The 27,151-nt window shown below is 36.0% G+C and overlaps 1 protein-coding gene and 1 long non-coding RNA gene across 2 annotated transcripts; one reads left to right on the top strand and one right to left on the bottom strand.

Moving 5' to 3' along the window:
- Nucleotides 1–747: 747 nt before the first annotated feature.
- Nucleotides 748–23,424, bottom strand: musk (muscle, skeletal, receptor tyrosine kinase). Its single transcript, XM_056735736.1, has 17 exons — nt 23,250–23,424; nt 16,745–16,871; nt 16,244–16,395; nt 15,973–16,100; nt 15,724–15,865; nt 14,936–15,060; nt 12,728–12,887; nt 11,163–11,169; nt 9,609–9,872; nt 8,478–8,647; nt 7,962–7,985; nt 7,765–7,853; nt 7,139–7,298; nt 6,707–6,893; nt 6,394–6,588; nt 3,035–3,183; nt 748–2,730 (listed from the first exon to the last, which is right to left on the bottom strand). Exons 1-17 carry the CDS (start codon nt 23,320–23,322, stop codon nt 2,045–2,047), a joined length of 2,838 nt encoding a protein of 945 aa, XP_056591714.1. The 5' UTR covers nt 23,323–23,424; the 3' UTR covers nt 748–2,044.
- On the top strand, nt 6,501–7,224 carry LOC130411267 (uncharacterized). The gene is made up of 3 exons (XR_008905053.1): nt 6,501–6,636; nt 6,751–6,889; nt 7,104–7,224. It is a non-coding gene; the product is annotated as an uncharacterized LOC130411267 (long non-coding RNA).
- Nucleotides 23,425–27,151: the final 3,727 nt, after the last annotated feature.

The raw sequence follows: 27,151 nt of genomic DNA, 5'->3' as shown, positions 1-27,151 counted from the left end.
CCCCTACCTGTCACTTCTAGTATTATAGTTCAGTATATCATGTCTAAATTGCCTGCCAAACCAGCCAATCTGTTATGATGTTTTTTTACAATTTCCCATTTCACCATATTACACTGTAAAACTTTTTTGGTGGTTTAAATGTTTAAGTACAATCAAATTGGCTTTACAAGTGTTTTAAACTTACTTTTTTAAATAGTTAAATGTCACAACATCATTCACCTCCAGCAATTTCAATATGTGGACTTGACCTAATATAAAACAGTAAATTAAATGACTTGTTAAGCCTGTTAGATAGTATTTAAGATCGTACTTTACCCAAAAAAAAATCTGTTATGTTTTACACAACACAAAACACAAAAGATATATACACAAAAGATATTTTGAAGAATGTTGCTAACTGAACAACAGCGGTACCCATTCACTTCTATTGTATGGACACAAAAACAATGCAAGTCGACTATTGCTGTGATTCGGTAACCAACTTTCTTTAAAATATATTTAGTGTTGCGCATATGAAAGAAAGTCGTACAGGTTTGAAATGAAAAGAAAGTGAGTAAATGTTGTCATTATTTAAAAAAAAATGGTGAACTATCTCTCTTGTCAACAGTAGCATAATGAGCCATAAGCGAGGTGGATTTATCAGGTTTACTTTATCATGCAAGGAAATAATGACGATAATATGATAAAAAATCATTGTTTTAATATTATTTTTCAAACATAGATATGCAGAACACATTCATTCTGTTAGGCTAATGTGACCCTGAACAGAGTGGATTAAAATCACATACTATAAACAACACAACTGTTACACAAATCATATCAGGCATTTTTTATATACACTTTTAAAGATTTTTCCATCTAAAAATATAAGTTTAGTAATTAGTTGCTAATAATTCCATGGGTCAAATAAAAGATGACCATTCCCCTGAAATGCTGTTTTTTTGTACTATGTTATGCATTAAAGGATAGTTCACCCAAAAATGAAACTATTCTACTACTATAAATGAAACTATAACTACTATGGTTGTCAGTGGGAGTGGGGTCCAAGAAGTGTTTGGTTACAAACATTCTTCCAAATATCTTTCTCTGTGTTCATCAGAACAAACATATTTATACAGATTTGGAACCACTCGAAGGAGAGTAAATCATGACAGAATTTTATTTTTGGGTGAACTATCCCTTTAATATCAAACCCAATAATTATTAGTTTTACGACTGAATCTGAATCACTGCGACATAATCTTTGAAACGTGTGTTGTCAATTGTTTGAGAATATTTCTTTATGTAAGCATATTTTCTGAAACATTGTTTCAGAGTCAGGATACTTCTATTTACAGCAGATTTAAATGAGAAACAATAATGCCTAAATGCTTAAAATTGGATTAGCAGTTAATGAATAAATAAAACAAGTTAGAAAATAAAACAATAAAGTGATAATGTGCCGTTTTAAAATATGCCATAGTTTCCATATAAAAATGTAACAAAAGCATTATTTTGCATCTTATTATGTGTGCGCCTCTTAAGAATGTTATTAAACAATAATCAAATACATGTTTCCCTCTTGACTAAACCCAAAATGGATCAAATGGCACAAAATCTTCATCTCTGCTTTAAGAGATTTTACAGTATGCCTCTTCAGCTTCTTTAAAGTCTACATAATTCCACCTTAAAACTAGACATGATCCATCTTTACTATAGATCCTGCTGATATCACCTGAAACCTTTGATGTTTATCTGACTCACACTGTAAAAAAACAATTGCGATCCCATGAGCAGACATGAAACAGGCAACTTCAAAGTCTTTGAGGGATCAGTATTACTTAAAGTGTTAAAATCATTTTAGGTTTCTTTTAGATTCCACAATGTTCCTCTGGGATCTAGTGTATTTGTTACCCACTCTTCTGTGGCTCATGTGAATTCCTTTAAATGGTTTATCCCTCTTCAAGATCCTTTAAGGTATGTTTTGGAATTCTAATCGTTACTGAACATTGAAGATTATTTAAGGTTAATAATGATTTTTTTTCGACAGCATTTTTAGAATTCCTCAAGATAGGCCTGATTTGATCATCTGATCATGCATTCTCTCCAGAATGCGATGAATGCTGGCGAAACTGGGCCGGTCGGTGTGATGACCGATCCAGCACAGACGCATGAGGTTGTAAAGCTCCTGTGGACAATTTTCAGGACAAGCGAGAACATTTCCGTCCCTCACATAGTAGATGACCTCCTCGTGGGCCATGCCGTAGTAGGGCTGCATGCCATATGAGAAGATTTCCCATAATACTACTCCATAAGCCCACACATCTGACTCGCTGGTGTACCGGTTGTAGAAGATAGACTCAGGAGGCATCCAACGAATGGGGATGGCGTCATTTTCACCAGCTTTATAGTAATCAGCCGCGTAGATGTTGCGCGAGAGACCAAAATCGGCAATTTTCACAATTAGGTTTTCTCCAACTAAGCAGTTGCGGGTGGCTAAGTCCCTGTGCACAAACTTGCGTTCCGACAAGTACGCCATTCCTGCCGCCACCTGCTTGGAGATGGAAAGCTGCTCGATGCAGCTGAGGGGCGGGTAATGCTCATGCACAGACGCAAGGCTGCTGCACGTCAAGCTATCCCGACTCAGAGTGGACTTCTGAGATGGAGAGCGCTGTCGTAAATATTCGTTTAAGTCCCCGTGGGCCATGTATTCAAACATCAGACACATTGGCTTCCCCACCGCACAGACTCCTAGAGAGCAAAAACACAAATGAGTTACACTTCCAACTGTTGACAACCGACCAAAAATACACTCCTGTTATTTTAACACTGGGTTGAAGCATTGAATCTGTTTCCGGAATGCCACAGTGAGGATTAATCCTCTCCTCAGGGGTACACCATGGGTCAGCTTTAAAATGGATGAGTCGAGCTATTCTAGGATTTTTCAATAGTGGTACCCTTGGGGAAAGGACACAAGTAATAGGAAGCAGATGGGGTTAATTTTAGGAAAGTCCTAAGGCAGACGTATAGTAAGAGTGCAAGACTGTGAACGCACCCAAGAGCCGTACAATGTTGGGGTGATCAAACTCGGCCATGAGAGCGGCTTCTCTTTGAAAGTCATTCTGCATGTCGGCCGAGGCTTCCTCCTTCAACATCTTTACTGCTACCATGGTGAACGGCTCCATTGGCAAAAGTCCAGGGGCTCTAGAAAAACAAACACAATGGACAAATTACGCATTTATTGGAACTAGCTGTTGTATAGCTAAAGTTTGCGCAGATCAAATAGTTTCCTTGATATTCACTCGTCCTCCCGAGAGATTAATTGCAATGCAAAGTTAGAGCAAGCAATCATTTCGTGAGATCCTTACTTGATTCGTATCCAGGAAAAACACTGCTTTTGAAATTGTGTTTAGACAGAGCAATCTGGCTTGCATAACTACAGTTTTGCTTAATAGCCGCAAAGCCAAAGCGGCATGCATATAGAAGACTGCAGGTCAAGGCAGCCAGTAAATATACACACTGTACTGAAGTTGTAAACACATGACTATGGGTGGTAGTTGCACTAGGACCTTACAAACAGAAGATCATCTTCACTGATCTCATACCACATTCCTTTTTCATATTGTCTTACACTGGCAAACGGGCAATACTTTCTCTGCATAGTTTGAGATGCCAATAGTGGAAGCATAGCAATAATGGCACCCACTCAAGAATCAACATAGAATGCCATCAAGATTGCACTTCCTGTGGTGTAGGCTCCTGCGTGTTCCCGGTGAAGTAAACACTTTTTTAATATGCGTCCTAAAATAACCTCATCAGTAGAGCTTGCTTACCCATTAGCGTCTACAGGGAAGTTTCACATTGAAACCCATCACATGTCTGCAAGACCTATCCTATTTCAAGAGACATCTACGTGGTGGATATGTATTACACCCCAGTGTGGTTCTCATGGGTTTTCAATATACTTTTTGGTATAAGTTGGACCACATGACTGCAGGGATCGACTGGGCTGTATGTGTCAGACCTTTACATGCTGATTCATAGTTGGTGTATGTTGACTCAAGTCTAGCCGTCGCGACTAGATTTAAAGGAGAGTGTCATTAAAGAAATATTCATCTGGTTTGCTTATTATTTAACTATTGTTAATTAAATCAAATTTAAACGGTCAATTATGTTATATAAAGTCCTGTATGAAGTTCACAAGATCATTTACAGTACAATAACTTTAAAAGTTTTAAACAAGACTGAGGAATGACACAAATGTAAATATATACAGTATCTCACAGAAGTGAGTACACCCCTCACATTTTTGCAAATATTTTATATCTTTTCACGTGACAACACTGAAGAAATCAAACTTTGCTACAATGTAAAGTAGTGAGTGTACCCCTAAGTAAAAATGTCCAAATTTGGCCCAATTAGCCATTTTCCCATCCCCGGATACATGTGATTCTTTAGTGTTACAAGGTCTCAGGTGTGAATGGGGAGCAGGTGTGTTAAATTTGGTGTCACTTCTCTCATACTGGTCACTGGAAGTTCAACATGGCACTCCATGGCAAAGAACTCAAAAGAAAAAAAAACAAAGAAATTAAACCTGTGAAAAAAACATATTTTGTACATATTTTTCCAAGTAAAATGTAAAAAAAATAATTTTACAGTATTTTACAGTTTTTTAAGTATTTTTAAATACGGTAAAGAAAATCAAATAAAAAAGGAAAAATTACAACAACAAAAAAAACTGGTAATCTTAAACCGTTACTTTACAGTTTTTTTATGGAATTGTTTTACAATGTATGTTAGAAAAACTATAGAGTTCATATATTTTTTTATTAATTAAATAAATAAATATGTTGTCACAATTATATTATTAGAGGCCTTTTCAGAAACTTTCTAAAACTTAGTCAAACAGGGATGCCAACTTGTCACCTTTCGGCGAAGTTAGACGTTTGGATTCAAAATGCGTCATTGTTGTGGTTTGTCTAGATCCGATAAGCTTTTGCATATGAGGGGTGAGGGGGGTCTGTGAGTCTTTGGACAGGGTTGCAGTAAATTAGATTAAATTATTAGAATCAAGTCCAGATGTTGTGGTCACAATGTCAAATATCTAGCCAGTTTGCAGGTAATTTTTTTAATGCTGCACATACAGCACCTGAGCATTTCTGACTTACTTCAACAGATCCGTCGCTAAGCAACATAATGCACGCTGGTTTGTTTGCCTTTAAAGAAATGGAGCAGACCCAAGAACCATAATGGGGTAAGTTCGGTAACACACTGTGACCTCCGCTATCTCGGCATTTACAGAGAAGCACTGATGTGTAAAAGGAATCGTACTGGACAACTAGTCACATCACCCGTCACTCGACACGATAAACTGCTTCGTATTGTTTTGCACAGTCGATCTATCTACACAATAATGCGCTACAGTATGAGATAGTCTACATAGACGCCACAATGCAACGGCATATTTTTTGCGTAACATATGGGAGCCCCGGAAATATGATTTTATTTGCATATTCCTTCGGGGGGGGCTGATTTAGAATTCGAGTTTTAAAGCTTACCTTAACTTATTTATTATTACATATAGGAATTTATAGTCTGCTTAATATTTGACCTGTGTTTCTCTCTCCTTTATCTTAAATGATAACCACTGTGCGTGTGTCTTGATTGGAGGAATTGTGTGTGTTGCAACTGCCCCCCATTACAATACCCCCTGTCTCCCCTACTGCACACATATGAGTTTTGCGTTTGGTTTTTAGTACAGCAGTACAGATATTTTTACACCTAATGTTATTGTTACAACGCAACCTCTTGTGTAAAAATAGAAAATACTTTGTTGATAAATGTGCAGTCTTTAAATTTAAACGTGTCACTAACAGGCATCCTGTGCAAATAGTATACAAATTTGACAGTTGTTCATTCACGTTTAGATCTGTGACTGTGAACTGTTGTGTGAACAGAGCACTTTGAAGTAAATGTGAAAAGTTAATTTGCAAAAATATCTCTGTGTTTATATGTTGTGCATTCCAAGTGATAGCATTTAAACAATTGGGTTGTTTAAATTAGTTCTTTGGTTTCTTCATGATCTCTTCATGTGGTTGTCCATCCTAGACACTTTTAGCAGACAATGGACTATTCTGATTATGTGCCCTGAATAATATGAAATACAAATTGTTATAATCATAATAATCTTTCTATCTATCTAATATTCCATTGGAGGTCTCGCATCGTCACCTTTTTAACCCTGATGAGTTTGCAAACCCTGGGTAAATGACCATATACTTTGCCCGGACGTGTATACGCAGTGGATGGTCTTTATAAACACTGATAGCACTAACACATGTAAAGATCAGTCTATGAATCATTATCGTGACAGTAGCACCATTGGACTTGCTTGAAATGTTTGGTAGCTCTCACCTCGCCTGAAACACCCTCCCAAAGGCCCCCTCTCCAATGTCACGGACGTATTCAATGTTGTTGCGTGGATATTCGAGAGTGAGCAGCTTGGAGTTGAGAAGGAGAGGCAGCCGTTGATACATGGGGTTGGGGTGAAGTCTGTCCAGCAGGAGCTCTGAGGGCAGGGTGGTAAGAGTTGGCGTGTCCAGCACCCTACTGATAAATGAGCACAAGTATTTTTAACAGGTCTGAAACAACTTGAGGGTGAGTAAATTATGACAGAATTGTCATTTTAGGTGAACTATCTCTTTAAGTTTTGTAAACAGAATATTACCTCTTCCTTTTTTTCCAAATTTTCTTTCGTCTGTGACACATGAGGATGAGGATGGTAAAGAAGGCAACCAAAGCAAAGCCACCAATGACAAAGATTATAACGCTCATTGAGTAGGCTGTGGACGCAGGAGGGGGCGGATAGAACTGGATGGGTTTTGGAATCGAGGGTGCAGTCTTCACACTGGTAACTACAAAGAAGTAGAAATTATAACTTTGTCCAAAACTTGCTGCCTACATAGAAATCGATCTTATAAACTGACGACTATTTGATGTTTCTAATGACATGATATTCAAATGAGCATTAAAATACGAAGCACACACAACTGCCATATGGTTAATTGATCATCTATATTTAAGTAATGCAATAAATAATGATTTTCGTATTCTAAATTGAATAGATTGTATTTTCCGGACAAAAGGATATCAATGGTACCTTCTCCACATTTGGGCACCAAGCAGTACTCCCAGCGTACGTTAGGGTTTGCAGTGTAGCACCACGGCCGGTCGCTCTCCGCTCCAGGGTTACGGCAGTAGTTTTCTGCATTTCGCAACTCAGGAATAACGTCCACTGACAGTCTGTGCTGATGGGGATCCTGTTTGAGATGAAAACATGAGCAGTTAGTCAATCAATCAGCTGAGAAACTTAAACCATGGTCTTGCCATCTTTGGATAAATGTAATGTTCCAAGCATCTCTCATGTTTTTCCAAGTTTTACTTTATTTAAAACCCACTGCATGTATCTACATTTTAATCACGTTGTTTTAGAATCTGGCAGAATATTGTGAAATGAAACAGGAAAAAATATCTGTTATGTTCATTGTACATAGAGTCAGATACAAAAATACACAAAACCTGCCTAAATAACTTTTGGTTCTTGGATAGAATTATTTTCCCAGTCCATAAAGTGTTCTCGGATCAAAATGAAAAGCCATTCAAGAGCATGGACATGTTAAGATTTTCATTAAGGACATGAGAAACAAAAATGTTCCTTGGAATAACTTTGCACCAATAAAAAGTGTGTATCAAGAATGTAATTAGGTTCATTTTTTGTTATATCACCTGCTTGTTCCATCTCTGGCAGGGGATTGCGGATGCAGTTATGTTGTGAGTTCCTTGGTAAAACCTTCCTCTGTCCTTGTAACATGTTGCTATAGAAATAGAAAAAGTACAATGTCCAGAATATTGAAAACATTCAATATATTTTATTGTATTTTATACACATAAGAGAGGAGAACTTAGAATATTACAGCACTTACTTGTAACTTGATCTTTATTGATATCTGGAGAGCACAAAAAGTAAGAAATGTATATTAAAAATAGCTTAGATATGCATTTAGTTTTAAGCAAAATGCATTAAGTGGTATTCTAGCATTCAGATTTCTCATAGATAATATGAATCTGCTTTGCTACAATATTTTTTGGCTGTTTTTGCAACTGTGTTTTGAGTAACCTTTATATGGGAACATTTGCTCAGCTGTCTAACCTCCCCCAACGATACATCCTTAAAGCCTTTGTCTATAAAGCATCCTAATCTCGTCCATCCACAAGTTAGCCATCATCACATTCCTTACAAGGCATTTCACATAAACAAAACAAACCGTATAGCATTGTCCTACTGACAACCATATGTGGTGATTTCCACTAACACCTATTGTTTTCACGCAACAGATAACATAATTGACAACTGGCACTGAAATATTGCTGGACTAAACAAAGATGAGTTTATATTACACAGGAAAATGTAGGTTTATATAACACCATGTCACTCTTACCAACGTAAGGGACAGTTGTACAGGAGGATGGGTCTGTTTGCTGACTGGGTAGAGAGCTGCATTCTGGGAGAGTGATGCTCAAGCTATGCGGGAACCCACGAAGAGATCTGTCCTCAGCAGAACGCCACTCTTTATAACAGTAAAGCTCCTTTACTGCCAGACAGTGCTCCCTGTGAGACAACAGAGAAGTATTTATATACAGTAAATATACAGTATGTATCACTGGGGTGTAGTGCAGTAGAGTGGTTAAAGCATTGGGCTGGAAATTGGAAGGCTGTTGGTTTAATCTCTGGTGGGAGCACGCCATGAATTACAACCATTGTGCCCGTAAGCAAGGCACTTAACCTCCAGTTTTTCCACTGTGATTGTCCCAATAATGAGTGTTCTGTAAGTTGCTTTGGAGAAAATGTCTACTAAATGCTACTTGCTAAATTGCGATATGGGTCATTCCCAGTAAGGAGTGCCTTGCTTTAAAATCCCTGGGATAAATCATCGCATGCTGTATTAAAACGTGAATGGGAATTTTATCAAAAAAGGGGTCGTTTTAAAAGTATAATTGTGATTTTAGGACATTACGCAATACGTCATGAGGTTCTATACTTCACATTAAAATCTACCTTGAAAAAACCTTTCATGTACATTATGATTTGTCTTGGATTGCCTCATTCTTTTAAACTAGTGCATGTTTTCTGTCCCCAGTGATGCTTTCTACCAACTTAAAATGTACTATAATGGCAGCTTGAAAGCATTAACCCAGCCATGACATCACTTCTTTGATCATACTTAGGAAGAAATGCAATGCAGAATGCTTGGAAAGTCTTGATGAAAGCCTCGGAAAGTCCCTTAGAGATAAATTGTCAGCCATTAACACCAGCGCATTGTCATGATATCACAGATCTACTGTTAATTTGCCACTTGAATTACCAAAGAGATAAACAATAGAGCTGTTGTGTGACACTCTACTTATTTTATGAATAACGAATTTTGGCTTTCCTGATGCAATGTTAAGAAATCTAAACCAGACAACATTTTGCATCATAGGGTTGAAAAGCAATGACATACTGTCACCAACAATGAGCCGTACTCTCTCTGTTTACTGTCTAGAGATGTAGACTAGAGGCTCTCTAGTACCTGCAGACAGGTTTGGGTGCCGGGCCCAGACCAGATGGGTTGCAGTCCTGGAAGGTAGCATGACAGAGCAGCGATTTGACAGCGGGCCTGCAGAATGAGCTCACTCCTTCCAGCTCACCCCATGCGCTTTGAGCCAGATACTCCTGAGCGTCCTCTGGGTTCGGCAGAGAGTAGTTGAAGAAGACCAGAGCGTCTCGACGGAGCACATTCAGACACACATCGCCTCTGTATGTGCTGCAGTAACCTGCATTGCCTTTGTAGAGCCTAAATTAAATAAGATATTCAAAGCAGTGACAAACATGACTAAACAACATGCAAAACATAATATATATATTCGTAAAAAAACCTTTCTTTACAAAAGTTTTCAGTTTGATCACACATTAAGATTCGCTGCTAAACATAACATTAGCTGCATCTATAACCAGAGGCTGCGTCCTCTGTAGGTCGCATTTGTCGGGCAAACACGTCATTGAAGTTTAATAAATCATGGTTTATTTCAGAAAAAGCAACCGTTATATTTTAAGCCAGGAACGAAACTACAGTGATTACATCTTAAGAGAGGTAAATGTTTTTTTACTGAAACCAATGCAACCTCCAGCCATCGAATGGCCTCTATAGCAATCAAATCATGTGAAAATGTCCCTTCAGGGCCTCCATACATAACTGCAACTCTTGAGTAGCGACTGACTCATGAATAAAGTGCACAGTTGACAAGAATAAAGTGCAGTTCTCACAATTAGTTCATTCTGTTTAACTTCGCTTTAATTGTTACCAGATGTTGTACCTAAACTGTCGGATAATAACTTGGTTTATTTAAGTTCATGTGAAACTTAAACCATATGGCGTGTCTAGCTTTCATGGCAAGAGTGTACTGCATTAGCCAGCACATGTGTATGTGTTTACATTTATCATTTCAATCAATAGAGACATGCTGATTCAATTTGAGTCGCTCTTTCCAGAGAAAGAACTTTCCTCTAACATAAACGCAAGTTTTCGAAACACTTCCTACAAGGCAACTTGACTGATGCTGTACAATATTGAGGTCTGTGTTTTTTTATTGCATAAAGTTTTTTATAGTTCCGAGTCCAAAGATAATGACAACTTGGATGACTATGCGTATGGGATTTGCTGTTTAATCCTAGCTGGGTAAATCTCACAAATACATGTTCAGGCCACATTTTATTAAAGACGTTAAGATTTTTGCAGTTGAAAAATGTTTATTGTTTTCAGGACAGTCACATACCACATTTACACTAAAAAGGTATCTTGTTGTTAGTTTTTTTTAGACTAATTTATAATCTTCACTGTTTTACGGTAATTAAAATACTTTACAATTTAGTGCAGTTTTTCTTAATCCAGTGGTAAGACAAAAACATACCAAGACGATGGTGTGTAAATATAGTGCATTTCACACGGCAAGTCATTTCATTTCCAAATCATTTTTAATGCTTTTTGGCATTATGCTTAAGACAGGATGTGATTTTAGAAACCAAAGACATAAACCTGACCTGAATGATTAAACATCACTTATCAGGACTGAAAAAAAAATCCTACCTCCATTCTATGGGAAAGTTGCAGGATCCAGAGACCACCACCAGGAACGAGCCCAAGAAGAGAGATGAGTACAAAATATATCTGCTTAATAATGGCAAAGGGCAACACATCCACTCTGTTGGCTTGACCATACTTATGTGAAGTTGTTCTTGGCTAAATGTGCATGTTTGTGTCTATGAGAGGAATAGAGGGCATGGGGGTCTGGAGGTACAGCAGGTGTGAAGTTTTAACAGCCCCTCCTAAACTCTTGTGACAGGGTTCTTGAGGGTCTTGATACACGTTAAGGATTTGGACTTGAGGTCAATGTTTGCAACATTGTCTCCGTAATTATGGATGGTTAAAACCCTACATTATATTGATTTGGGTTTAATATTGTAGTTTATGAGAAGAAACATATCATGGTGTAATACTCAAAGTGAAAATAACTGAAGGTCCAAAGAGCAGGACCACCGGGTCATGTAATTTGGCTCTGATTCTGACTACATGATTTTAATTTCGTGCCGTTTTGCCTAACAGCATTATGTTCATACATATGTCACTAGATCAAGGCAAAGAGAAATTTCAAGCATGTTTTCGCAGCGATGCATTTCTGGGTTTTGAGGAGGCATCCGAGCAGCTATCAAAATACGAGGGAGTCTTATAGAAACAGTGGCACCGGAAGCACAGCTGCTTAAACTAACAGAGTCACATCACATTTACTCCAAGCAGCTAGACAAGCATATGGCTAAAAAGTAAGTCACAGTGGGTGTTTGTTTCCATAGACCTGTTTTATGGTGTTTTATTAACATAAGTCACACAGTACATCACATGTTGGCATAATCGGTTGAGTGATGTGGCCATAGACAGTTTTATTATGTATCTCAAGATTTAACATTTATAAAAGCTACAGAATAATCATAGGACCTGTGACTAGCTACTATTTCTTTAAAGTTTTCACCATTATTACCTTGTATAAATATTCTCTACATGTGATGTCATCAAAGTTATTATGGAGAATAAAATGATTTCAAAGAATTACAAACAAATATAGCATTGATTTTTTATCTTTTTTTAAGTTTCAAATAGATCTCATGATCCACATTAAGATTTGATAAAAAACATGTAAATGACATATGATTACAAAGTGTGGTAAACTGTAAACACATATTCGCATAATAGGTTAAAAAATAAAGTTGTGTGTCATATGTGTGTGGTGGACGAATGGCGAATTCACATGTTTCCAACAGACAGCAACAAACACAATCAAACTCCAACACCAACAGACACTAACATTCTAAATTCTCATTTTTCCCCAATATGGGTTTCACACTGACTCAACAAACTCCAACAAATGTGTTATAACATTTACAATAATACCATAGTAACCATGTTGTTACAATAAAAGTCTAGTCATTTGGTGTTAACGTTTGCAAATCACATAAAATGTTTACAGTAGTGTACAGTATTTTGGCAGAAAGTTTGGCTACCCAAGCACATTTTTGAAAGCAAAAGCTGACTGATAAAAAATAATGTAGACAAACTATTCAAACTTGCTTGTGGTCTATGATGATAATTCGGATTCTTACCTGAAACGGTTACTTTTGCTGTGGCTTTGACTGTGTTGATTCCTCCACTGTGCTGGTTAGTAGCTTGACAAGTGTAGAGAGCGGGTTTATGTACCACTACACGCAGAATGGACACTATGACATTCTCTACAATAATCTCGTCCACTGATGCTTCAGAAATCTAAAACGTTTAAAAGAAACATACAAATCCTTAATACCGTTGGAAATATTAAAGCAACATCACATTACACATAACCCTGAATTCATCGCAGTATGCCTCCCCTTGCTGAGATTGTTTCATTTCAATGCTGTTGCGGTCAGTGTTGGAGGACGCACAAGAGGTCATAGCAGTGTTATTGCTTTTATAAAATGTCAGCAATTGCAATATGACACGAGTTTTCAATATACGTAAAATTGAATGTAGAATTCAATGCAGAAATTATATCTATCACAAGCAATGTAGTGTAAATCCATTAATATAGAATTCAGTGCGTGTGCATGTGTGCATGTTTAAACGTTTTAACCTATGCTCATCCAATTTTACTTTTGATAGCACAGAGATTGCAGTGCAATGTACTGTAATAACAGGCTATTTGTCAATTACTGCAATTAAGTTGTTCTTGGTTGTTTATGTAAAAGAATAAAACATCATCAAGAAAATGTTTATGCTCACATGCAAGTCATCTGGTTGTTGCTACAATTAAAATAAACCCCTCTGTTTATACTTTGGATGTGTTAAGACTCTTGCTATTTTGCTAATGTGATTGGTAGAGTTTATGTAAAAAACATTAGAGCCTACAGGAATGTTTAATCATGGCTCTATATTTGACAAAGTGCTCATGCTCTGATTTTAGAAGTCCTGCCAGAATGATACTCAGACGGGGTCATTTTAATCGGCAGTTTAATGATATCTCGTGTATTTCAAAGATGCTCCAGTGGTCAGAGGTCAAAGTTCATATCTCAATCATAATGCTGAAGAGCATTTGACCATGACAGCTAAAACGGTGTAATTATCAGAGAAACGTTTTAGATTAAAATGCCATTGCAGCCATTATAATTGCGCTTTGTAGTGATTTTCATGAATAATTAGTTGCAAAATAATGTAAAAATAGCTCTGGAAAATCAATGATATTAAAATGAGACCTATTAAGGACAATTGAGGTGCTTAAGTGTCTTGTTTCTTTGTTTTTTTTTAAATGATGTTCATTCACTCAAAACGGCCAAAACCTAAAGGCTATGTGGAAGCAAATGGCTACCCAAATAAATAGGCTTAAAGTTTGAAAAACAACAAAGAGTTTGGTTCCAAATGAGATAACTCAAACATTCTGTGTGCATTACAGTTAATATCAATCAAACTGCAGTTGGTTTGTTTTGATTGAAGCCATAATTACTCTAAAAGTACAGCTAACTATCACAATAAAAGCATGATAACATGATAAAAGTATATATAAGATTTTTTAAACAGAGTTTTCTATTACAAATTCTTCATATACTGCCCCGAAATGTAAAATTTTATAAAAAATGTGGTCATATTTAAAGTAAAAGAAGAGTTAAAGGGGTAGATTTGTCTAGCTTTAGAATTTGTGGTCTGCTTTGATACTTACTGTCCAAAGTGTTACATAACACAGCAATAAAACACAAGCTTCAACCACAGCCAGTCTGCCAACCTACTTATCTACGTACCTCAAAATTGTATTAAAAACATGATTAATGCTATCCCAATAAAAACGAAAAGGCACAGCCTGTTTATAACAATTTTCATCAATCCAGCCCAAGAAATCTGAATCTGGAGTTCAAAAGAGTTAGGATTTATCTGCTTGTTTTTAAATAACTCTGGTGGTCAGTTTTCGGTTCACTTTGTTGCGATCTAGCAAAATCCACATCCCAAAACGATCCGGAATGATGGTAACAGTGCCGAAGTGTATTAAATTCCTGACTTGATCTCAATGTGGCTTACATTTTATTGCTTCTGTCCAAACAGCGCCCTGAGGAGTGATTCTTGCTGAAATCCTGTTATTAAAGACGCAAAGCATTTACAGAACGCAGGCCATTGTATTTCAGATAGACTGCCTGACATTTAACATGAACGTACTGTACTCTGCTCTATGTCTCAGTAAGATGAGATGAAAGGACAATTAATTTGCTCCATAGTGCCAAAGCAAACATAATGAGCAGGAGAAATTCAAAGACATTGGGAGAAAAAAAAGCAAGTGTGAATAGAAGATTTACCGTATTGCCATTTTCAAGCCAGGTTATTGATGGGATTGGGTTGCCAGTGGCGTTACACTCTAATGCAACTTCTGATCCAATCTGAACTTTCTTCTCTTTGGGAACTTTTAGTATTTTGGCAGGAGCTATAGGAAGAATATATTGCATAAATGTAAGTCAATTGTCAATAAAAACATAAAAAAAATGTTTTACATAAAAGTATAAATAGCACAGTAGATGTTTACATTAGTGGTAGGCCTACATTCTGTTTAGTATGGTAAAAAAACTTTCTGTATTGCAAAAAAATGAAAACGCTCTAGCCTTTCTAATGCAATACTAATGCAACGATATAAACAAATCTTCAACTCTCAACGGAAATCTTTTTATGCCTTTTGGCCATTCGTTTACATGACAAAAGTGTTCTGGGGCACTACTACAGTAAACACAAGGCGGCACACGTTGCATCCTTGAAATCGAGAACACATCCAGGTACTTTCATGCTTTCTTTGTTCTAGTGTTCTTGAGTATTGAAACCGGACCTTGACGGTTATCGATGACGTAGAGCAAGAACACGAGGACACAAGACAGCTGTAGAATGCATTTTGCATTGTTTCTTACGACCAACATCGCCATCCACTGGCCTGGCACAGCATTTTTATTAGTTTTCCCAGATCCGTGTAAATTCAGATGGTTTTGACAACGCTGTCGTGTGTACATGAAACTTTCAAAAAACGCAAAGGAAAATCTTTTCCGTTTTCTGTTGTGTAAACGTACTCAAAGTATACCCGAAGAATGAATGAATGACATACCTTGTACTTCAAGGGTAACTGGTCTGGAATATGCAATCCCAAAACTATTCCTGGCTACACAGCGATACTGCCCAGCATCTTCTTTTTTGATGTTATTAATTTTTAGTGCACCATAATCTAACACTGATATGCGACTATTAACCTGCAAGATACATCAAATATATAGCAGGACTTTAGAAATCAAACAAAAATAGATTTTGTTGTGAACTGTATAGAAATTAGCATCTTAAATAGTAACACAAGGCCTACCTTTATCAAATCCTCATCTTTAATCCAGGTGATTTCTGGTTTGGGATATCCTAACGCTACACATGGCAAAACAGCCTTTGACTCCAGAAGACACGTCACATTTGTCGGATGCCTTTTAATTTGAGGCTCTGAAAAGGTAACAGGTTTACGATGTTACCATATAGCAAGGTTTAGGTATAAACAACAAATTTTCAGTTGCGCATTCTTTGAAAAAGTTTAAACTGCCACCACAACAAAATCTGGTCATACTTTACAAGACATAACAACATACTCATCTTCAGTTGTAAAGCTCCACAGCTCTTGGCTGGTTCTCCAACCCCATTGTTTGCAGTGCAGCAGTATTCTCCATTATCTGAATCCTTCACATTGGGAATGATCAGCATTTGGCCATTTTCTCGTATAACATAACGGGAATCATAATACCTGCAGTAAGGAAATAGCATTACATATGCAATTTCTTTATAAAACATGAGGAGTATTATTTGTCTAAAGCATGAAATTGCATCCTATGTAGAACAGACCAAGTCTGTGATTTTCAAAATAGGGTTTCACTTGCACAGGAAAGTTATCTTTTAGAAGGCAGTAGCCTATTTGGGCATTAATTAAACACCACAGCTCTTTTTCTTGAGAAAAAATCCATGATGAGGCAATTCTATACAATGTTTGCATGTTCGCCCTGCGTTAGCATGGGTTTCCAGAGGATTTTCAGATTTCAACCATACTATCCAAACACATGACGTCAATTTTTTTTTTATACGAAGAATGTTCTTACCGAATTGGATAATTGTTACGTGTCCATGTAATATCAGCTTGGGGGTATGAATCAACCTCACAGATAAACGTCGCATTATGATCCAGAGGTGAATCTACTGTCTCAAGCAATGTTGTGATTCTTGGTGCTGAAATAAAGCGGCAAAGATTGATTATTGAAACAAATACACCTTTTTAACATGCATGTTTGCTCATGGCAAATATTTGTGCTTTAAAAATGTTTTCAGTTTAGTGACATACAGTGGTTTGGTTGTTATTGCTTGCTATGACTAGCAATGTTAAATATGAATACAATGCCACATACAGTACAACCAATCAATTTAAATTTTGAATTAAAAAGTTAAAATCAATAATAATTCCCATTATTTTTGTTAATGATGTCAACATTTGTGCTTCAAACCGTACTATGTTTTGCTACAAATTAACAGGACAATGCAAACATGGACAGATTGCTAAAAAACGTTGCTATCCTAAATCCTTCTTTCCTATTAAGAATATATTATACTGTGTGGTAAACTATTGGCTGCCAAATACAAACCATCAAAATGAATGTAACATTTAGATTAACACTCAAACCAAAAACAATCTGAATTGGAACCAGTTAAGAAGCCCTGAATGTCAATGACTTGTTTTCACAATAGATCAGTCAAGCTTGCAAGAAATTATTTGTTTTGAACCATTAACCATTTGTCCCTTGTTATTACCATGAATCATGGACTGCAAGTGTTGTGAAATGATCTTGTATTAACAAAGTTCGGGAGGAGTACGTGCACAAAACTAACCCGGCTGGCTTCCAATAACCAATCTCACCAATCACCTTTAAGCCCGGAAGAAAAACCCCTTCAAGTAGACAAGACGCATTACTCTCATTCTCTCTACATTTCCCTCCTCCACCCCAACTCCTCACCATCAGCCTATTTTACCGCAGCATAACAGGGGGGAACGACCTGAGTCCAGGCACACACCAGACCCGGGGCCCTCTCACAGGACAGCATGCAAAATACGTATAATAACCGTCTCCCATCTGTAGTTATTATATGTTAAGTGAACTTGTGAAACAACCTTTTCTTTCCTCACATAATATTTTGCATTCTCACGACACCACAAACAGCTTACCTCAAAGAGGGTCAAAGTGGGAGGAAATGTTTCTAATAGGAATAACAGTGTAAAATCACTGCTGCCAATACAGATCTGATGTTATTTCATAGATATTTCCAGCTAATAAAAAGCGGCTCAATTTAGTTACTGGGGTTCAACTGGATCCATTGTTTTTCTAGACACACACTACATGGATGTGTTTGACCAATGCACTCGAGTCTTGCGTATTTACATTTACATTTAGTCATTTAGAAGAGGTTTTTATCCAAAGCGTCTTACAAGTTAGGGAAACAATGGAAGCTATTGGGTCAACATAAGGACAACAAATACTGTAGCGTAAGTGCAATAAAAACATGTCTCACAAAGCCTTCTACAGTGAACAGAGCTAAGTCTAGTTTATCTAAGAACACGCGGTTGTAAACAAAGCAACGCCACTGTGTTTAAACTCAATAAGGCAATATTAATCAATAACACTTACATGCTTCTGTGGACTACTGCTGCAAAATGCTTATTGGTTAATGCTTATTTTGTAGCGTCTCAGACTTCATCCCTACCTTTTTAAAATGCTGTGTCAAGTAAAGTGTCACAGTTTCTTTGAAGGGGGTAGGGTTAGATTATGCTAAGTGTGTATCCACAGATGTTAATTACGTGCAAGTACTTTAATTGAATTGCAATCAAGATGTATGCATATGTTAATCGTGTCAACAGCTCAAGTAGCCTATTGGTAGTTAAAGCAGTTGTGCAAACATGTTTCATGCATTCTGACTTATTTACAATGTTAAATGTGCTGTCTTCTCATGCTTAACATGGTCAACTTGTCAAAAAACGAGTTGGGCGTCTGACGTAGTATTTTTGTGCTCAATACACTCCCCCAGCGATCGTACAGGTTTCAGAAAGTTTTGTTCAAACATATAAAACTGTTTTGTAACAACTTTTCTTAGTCCCTTATTGGACAATTCTCCCAGAAAAGCACACGGCCACACGGCAGCAAGGAGAGCAGGAGAAGTAGCATGCGCAGAAGTCGCTTTCACTTGTAAGCAGGAGTGAGAGAGAGAGCATATGTTCGCGAAGTTCAGGTGTTTGGTTGTTCAGTGCATTTGGGTGATGAATGTTATATAAAATGTGGATATAACGCTGGATTTGGAGATCGTTTGAGACTGATATATGGAGCCATCCCAGCGCTTAAAGATGTCGGACATGAACCGAGTGCGCTGAGTGAAACAGATGTCGGTGATTCCTTGACAATGGGTGCAGACGTGCTTTGGTTTCAGCTACCCGGGCTTTGACGCAATCGTCCGTTCATAACATATTGCTAAAATTTACAGTAAAAAAAATATGTGTAGTCCTTCAAATAAAGTAAGCAGTGCTGGAGAAAAGTTTAGGCTGAAAAGTAAAGTGACACAGCAGAATCAATTATGGGATTTTTAAGATGTCTTAAAATTACTGCTGTTTGATATTGTGAATTATTTTTTTCTGTTATTAGATGTGTCTTCCATCTAGCAATGAATGCTGTTTGCATTTGCCTGTTTCTAAAGCAAATAAATAACTTATTTGTGTTTTGATTGAAATTACATTAATAGGACTAATGCAATTGTTGTTGAAAATGCCTTGTTTAAGTCAGTTTTTAGTTAGTTAGTTAGTTAGTTAGATAGGATATCTATGAGCATTTATATGTTTATATCTTACATGTTTTTAGAGAGGAAAATATATTTGATATATGTACATATCTTAGCATCAGCATACATATACATGCCTCACTAATGTTAATGTTTTGTAATTCAAATAATGTTTTTAGTATGTCTGTGTGGGGGGCCTTAGGTCTTGACATTGCTTAGGGCCCACAAAATGATAAACCCGTCCCCGTTTGCACTTAAAGTTTTATAATTTGTATTCATGTCATTAAACTACATTAAATATGCACTATAAAATTGACAGCAAGTTTGGTATATTTCTTCAGCAATAATATGTTCTTTGTTTTAAATGTTTTAACTGGAGTTGTATTGTTTAGTCATCCACTCTCGCATCTGTTGCAATCAGACTTGTATTTGTCTAACAGTTATGTCTTTAAAGATAGAAACCGACAGAATCCAAAGAAAACTCCCCTTTTAAGATCACAAGCTCTGTTACAGTCAGATTAAAGTCTACTAAAAATTGATGCACTATACTTTGCTAACTAATGTAATTATCATATTGTAGGTCCAATTTCAAGCTTGTGCTTTATTCAGTTTCAATGTGTTATTACTGGAGCTATAGACTATGCCAATGTTATTGTGCTCATTCAATCAGTGGTTTCAGTGATGGGATGTGTCCTTCTTAGTGACCTTGAACCATTCCGTATAAAGCTCCAAAACACATCAACAGCAATTTAGTCTTGATCCAGACAACATAACAAAAGACTCTTTTGTTATTTGTTTTCTATTATGGCTCCATTACAAATGCAAAAAAACATTGCAATCTTGTATGTATCAAAGGGCTTCCTTTGTTGAACACTGGATTCAATCAAATGCCACACCATCTTGGACCCTTTGCTGGTCTTTGCTTGTTTAACACTTTCTGTGATTTGCAAAACTTGTATTATGTTGGTTTAGCTGGTGGGCCATCTAACAAGTGTCCAAAGCCAGTCTCTAAACCAATATAGTCAAATAATCTAACAGGCAGGTTTGAGCAGGGAAACATTCTGCTTCAAGCCATTTCGCTTCCCTGCATGCAGATCATTTATAGACAGAGAAGATGGAGCCTAATTCATTTACACCATGACTCTGCAAACCTTGTTTGCTTTCGGCTGCGTTTTCTCACAGGGATGCATTAACACTTTGATGCAACATAACCTGACAGTTTCCGACGTGTGAATCAGCGGATATATCACCTGTTCCTCGCAAGAGCTTCCAAGGACATCATCATCCCTGAGCGATACCAACAGCTCAAATTAATATGCTACTTAGGGTGTATGCATACTACTATTTACCACTTAAAAGTAAACAAATCACTTCTATGCTACTTAATTATGTAAATGTACATAATTAATGCAATATCGCTGAATTTTGCATGGCTCTCAGCCAATCAGGTTCGAGAACCAGAAAGAACTGTTGTATAATAGAATAAATATTTTTTCCAAGTATAAGTGAAGCTGTATCAGCCTGATTAAATACTGTTGAACATATTCAGCATCCCTTTTTTTGTAATGTATAGACAGGCCACACTTAAAAATTGACAACTATCAGTGCAGGAGATATCAAAATGTAAGTTTATTTGGTTTAAAATAGTACAATGAGCATGTTATCAAAACATTCAAAAATTCACCTAAAATTAGAATAATAACATATTGTGAAAGATTCCGGTTGTGAAATGTGTTCAAAGTCAATGTGATAAAATATACCTTTGCAGGCAAATTCTGCCTCTTTGTCTTTTTTGTCGTCTTTTTTGTGCTGTTTTTCTTTGATAGGGAACGTGAATGATTTGGTTTGACACCTGAAAGGATGTACTGTACACTTTGAAGGAGAATAAATGTTTCTTTTCGAAGGTCATTGACAGTCAGATGATGAGTACATCAGCTACTGATGCTATTTTTTTTGATTGGGGTGGTGTGTACGTCAATATCAAGTTTATACCTGACTATCTGAAATCGCTTTGGAATCAGATATTGAGAAAGTGATTTAAGCAGTGGCTCTGGTTTTGTTCTAGACGTAAAGTTTTTACGTTGGACTTCGATTGGTGATTCATGAATAAAAAAACATATTTTTATTTGCATAGTTTCCCTATTGTCAGACCACAGTTAAAAATGGACAACTATCAATGCATTAGACAACAACATATAAGGAAACTGACTTTATTTGGTGTAAAATAATACAATGAGCATATTGTGAAGAACCTTTTAAGCACCCTTGAATGAATAACTTTCCAAGTTTCCCTTGTTGCAATGACTTAAAAAAAAAAATCAGGACGCACGAAAATGATTGACATTGATGTTGTTGATGTAAAAAGGCAGCCCTCAATTTGGCCAAATTGTGGCAGTACATTTATCTGACTGCTGTTTGTGTTTAGAAGACTAAAAATATAAACCAAACATCATATAAATTTGTTTTTTTAAGGTCATTTGGTTTTGGTTTGAAGTCACCTGTCAGAGATTTTACATACTGGAGTTTTATTAAGATCAAAAACTTTCAGAAGCATAATGGCCTTTGCCAATCCGATTTATTTTTTGGGGAACTGTGTGGTCTGCTTAAGACTTTGTCTTAATGTCTTTAAGATTTTATGTCATATTGTCTTTTTAATGCTGTTTTTCTATGGTAGGTTATGTGAATGACATTTGTTTTGACACCTAAAATGATGTACTGTACACTTTGAACGAAAATAAATATTAATTTTCGTTCCGAAGGTCATTGACAGTCAGATGACAACAGCTACTGATGCTATTTATTTGATTGAGGTGGTGTGTACGTCAATATCAAATTTATACCTGACTATCTGATACCCCTTTGGAATCAGATATTGAAAATGTGATTAAAGCAGTCCCTCTGGTTTTGCTTCTAGTCGCAGATTTTAAGTTGGACTTCGATTGGTGATTCATAAATAAAAATATGTGTTTCACTTGCATAGTTTTTACACAAATACAGTATCGTCTTGTGCTAAGTTAAATGAATGTTCGCCTAAATATCATCAAACCTCACAGAACCTCTGGAATGTGTTGAATTATAATTGTTAAAAAGCAGTATTTCTATCTTTGGAACACACATTCCACATCTACCATTATATCATAAATGAATGGCCTTTAATTTTCATCCAGCCTATATTATCATCAATTTTTTAACAATTTAAATCAATATTCTTCAGCCCTTCAAATCAAAATTTTTTCTAAAATGAAATTACTTATGATAACCTCATATGAAGTTAGAGTTTAGGGTTTGCCCTGAATTTTCAAATGATATCGACTGAAATCAACCCATCTGTCAATAACTCCTGATATACTGTAAACCACATATTTGTAAATAATGGACTATTTTTTGTTACAAACCATAGAGCTTTTTTTAAATGATCACTGGCGGGCACTTGGAACATTGTAGAAAACTCTCTCCCACTCCATCTTTCTATCTACGTTAGCTTACAAATTAAAATTTAATAACAACAATTGAATCATTTGAAATTTACATACAAATTATATTATCAACATACGGTAACATCTGTCCTCAAACGTATACACTTCTCTGAAATATGTATCTAAATCACATATACACACAATTTCAATAGTAAGCCATACAGCTGGCATATTACTTGTAGATTGTAAATAGAGATTTTGTTTAATGATTAGTAAGTCACCAGGCTGCCTCATAACTTTAGTCATGCATGTGCTGTGGTTAGTGCTTGCATAACAAAGTCAACGCAAGCTAACCCATAATCACAATGAAACTCACCTCTCTGTAGACCTTCACTCAGGCTAAAATATGTCACAATGAGTATTAATGGAATGTTTTTAAGGACCTTCATGTTCACCACAGATCGTTCTGCTTCAATTCAGCTTGAAATCCATTCGTGAGCCTCACATCAAAGTTGTGAAGTAAAGTCCCTGCAGTAAACGTGTATGGTGTATGACGGCTCCTAGAGTCTGTCAGTGTCGCTCCGTATGCGTGGAAAGCTGAAGATAGACAGGGCCAGCTGCTAGATATGCTTACAGTGATATGAGGGGAATACAAAAATGCAGAGGGTGTCTAGAATCTACACAGAAACAAAGTTTTTTGAGAACATATTAAGTGTTCTTTAGCATTAAGATTTTTATGAATTTTTAAAAGAATGTGTATAGGCTACCACCAAAAATGTAATTCTTACATTATTTTGCTGTGGATATGATTTGTCTGAATCTGAATTAGAATCTTAGGCTGTCTTAATGTGGTTTAAAACCACTAAGAAATGTTTGGTAACACTTTCTTTGAAGCATATATGTATAATGCATTATAAAGAGTAATTAAAGGGTAAAATGCATTATTCTTCAAAATGTGTGTTGTAATGCATTATATGTAGTTGTAAAGAATTATAACCAATTAAAAATGTGTAGTGTAACTATTAATTGCTAAGTGTTATAATGTATTTACTGTAATAACAATTATTTATAAGACATTACAATGCAATAAAAGGTGCTTTATAATGCTTTAAACTACTTTTAAAATGCATTATGCATACATGCTTCAAGGAAAGTGTTACCAGATGTTTAACTTGACAAAATGTAGAAATATTGTGTATAATATGTGGAAAATATGCTCTGAATCATAATGAGTCAGGGTTTTACTCATAGATCTGCGTAAAATTGATGCAGTTGCTCTAATAATATTTTTTTCTCTTTGCTGATAAAGACAGATGAGGTTAGACCCTTATGTTTCTCTAAGCAAATTGGACAGTACTCAGGAACACACCAGCCCTCCCTCACTCATAGCAATAGCATGACAAGCCCAGCCTTTGCATTCAAGTTGCCTTTGTATGGAATTACCCACCTGTTGTTCACTGGCTCCTACGTACTGATTTATTTTAAGATGGAGACTGACATTTCCCAAAGGGACTGTTTATGTGCCATCCTCTGCTTTTGCCTTTTATGGCAGAAAATATTTATTAGATTAAATTAACTAATTATCACTTCTGAAGTGGCATCATTTTTGACAGATTTTTAAGAAGGTTATGTTATTAATATGTCAATGGGTCTAAAATAGTAGAAACATCTTCACATCTCTAATCTGCACAAGTCGAAGCAAATTGAAAGAACAGGTTGAATTATTTTGTACAAGTTTGTTTCAATTATATCTGAGCATTTGACAGCTTACTATCAATTTAAATTGTATTAAATTTATTTTCATCATAAAAAATTGTTGTTGAATGACCAGGCATGTCATATAGCACCATCGAGTGGTGAGGTTGCGAATTGCAACTAACGACTAGCTCTCGATTCAATGAGTTGGCTGACACAGAACTAAGATGTCATCACGTTTTCGTTTCTTTGACAAATGAGATAACATATTTACGAAACACACACTGTAAATCAGTTTTACGTATAATGTAGAAACAACATGGGGGGATTCGTGGTTTATGTAGATAGAAATAGCTCATTCTAAGGTAATACAAATAAAAACATAATGCTTCATTATGTACACCTCTGAAGACATTGTTCTGTATATAATATTGCATTTCTGTCAATAGATCATCTAAAAAATTACACATGGGACCATTAATATAAAGTAAACTTGATATGACATTGATATATTATTGATATTGATATGAAAGTAAGTATTTTATTAATTTAGAATGCTCTAAAAGAAAATTGTTAATTCAAAGAATACTTTAATAAAAACAATTGAAAGATGAACATATTCTTTAAACATTGTGAATTTCATGTTCATTATGCATTTTCATTTACTCATAAATTAACTTTATGAATTTCAAGCAGCAATCTATCTGACTTTCAAAGAGCATAGATCTCTTTTGCATAGACGAGTTTGGTGTAATATGAAGTTCATTGTAATGACAAACTTAATGTCACAGAAGGCTGTGCAATACTGAAGACAGCTGTGATTCCTCTGATGTTCATAGTGTCACCCTGTGTTTTGGCAAACATTGAGACATTACAGTTAGTGATGGGCCAATGGATATTTTGCAATACAATATGGGTGAAGCAAACAGTGTCTCCAAGACTACAAAGCGGTTTGAAAAGACATCAAACCTACTGTATAATGACCCTGTAAACACTGAACTGGGAAGACTTGTGTGTTTCAACACTTTATTATGCCTGGTTAGGATGGTCTCAATTGGATTTGAGTTCCCGATTAAAGCCCTGAATGATTTTTTACACCCTGTTTTATAAGAATTATAAGAGGCATTCTTGTTCTTGTATTGTGATCAATCTACGTATCCAGTATTAAATCATTGTCTGAAAAAAAGTTATGTAATGACTAATATACTGTAAAAATACTGTAAAAAACTCTAACTTAGCTCTGTATACTGTGTAAGTATGCTTTTGTTGCACTTGTGCTGTCCCAATTGCTTCCATTGCTTACCCCACCTGTAAATCGCTTTGGATAAAAGCGTCTGCTAAATGACTAAATGTAAATGTACTGTTAAGTTTCATCAACGTATATTGTATTGAGAAACCTGCAATAATACCTTGTATTCTGTATCTTCGATATTTTTCATAACTATACCTCTTTCTACAGTTACCACTGCCTAAATGTAAGTAAAGCTGTGCTTATGCAAAAGTGTGAAAGTGTGCTATATAAATTAAATTAAATTGAACTGAACTAAACTAAATTACGGAAGTGAATACAAGAAAGACACACTCCTACACAGCTTCAGTACCTTCGTTTTATAAGACTTCTTTGTTACTTAAATTATACTGCCATCTCCTGCTTAGAAAGAGAACTGCTTCAATACCCTATCCCAGGAATTTTAGTCATGGCTCAATCCTGTTTAGCACGTCCAATGATTCCAAAGTATTTCCCAATACACATAAGTACAACCAGTGCCGGTGAACTCCTTGAACAACTTTTTTTTGCATGAAAAATTGTTCAGGCAATATAACCGCAATTTATTTTATGCCATTGCACCAGAAAACGTGCATGATTATGTAGCATTGAAACAACGTGCAGTGTGTTTCTATGATAAAACGTGTTATATATTGTATATTGAAATCCCCCGAATGCACTATAACCCCATGAGTTGATCAAAGGTTGACAAAGGTTGATGGTCAAAGAGCATGTGTGTCTCTGAAAGAAGTGACTCTTTGCAGTATATATCTAAAAAAACTTCAGCAGTAATTACACCACACAAACTCGTAGATTTAACTCTGAACTTTGATTCATTTTTCTAAAATTCCACTAAAATAAAAATGTCTTTCTTTTTTGTGTCTGAACAATTTCACAAATAACTTAAATTATACCAAAAATCTACTTAAAAATGTTTACTTTAATACATGAAACTTTTTTCTATAAATGACTAACACATTAGTTTCGACAGTGATATTGAATTTGCATTAAGCATTGGACATTTTACAGGTACTGCATTGACTGCTGAAATGTTGGTATTGGTATGAAATATGACAATCCATAATGCATCTTAAACACAAAAACATTTCATGTGTAATATGTTATTCATTTGATTCATTAGATTCAAGACCTATGTTTGTGAAGGAGTATCAAGATTGTCTTATCATTCAATAGAACGTCACGCACACAAAAATAAACCTTTCCTTTTCCGGTTAGGTATTCAAACCTTCAGGTTTATACTTATGGGTGTGTTCATACATTCATTGCATTGCTTAGAATTCCCAGAATGCACTTTG

This window comes from Triplophysa dalaica, chromosome 22 (genome assembly GCF_015846415.1).
Source record: "Triplophysa dalaica isolate WHDGS20190420 chromosome 22, ASM1584641v1, whole genome shotgun sequence".
Lineage (NCBI taxonomy): Eukaryota > Metazoa > Chordata > Actinopteri > Cypriniformes > Nemacheilidae > Triplophysa > Triplophysa dalaica.
The sequence above is the reverse complement of the archived record's forward strand: the minus strand, read 5'-3'. Positions and strand labels throughout refer to the sequence as shown.

Excerpts from the sequence above, each read along its gene's own strand:
- musk (XM_056735736.1), bottom strand. The coding sequence starts at position 23,322 with ATGAAGGTCCTTAAAAACATTCCATTAATACTCATTGTGACATATTTT. Across the intron at positions 15,866-15,972 it reads AAGATGAGGATTTGATAAAG|GTTAATAGTCGCATATCAGT; the intron begins GTAGGCCTTGTG and ends TGTATCTTGCAG. Across the intron at positions 7,986-8,477 it reads TACAACTGTCCCTTACGTTG|ATATCAATAAAGATCAAGTT; the intron begins GTAAGAGTGACA and ends TGTGCTCTCCAG.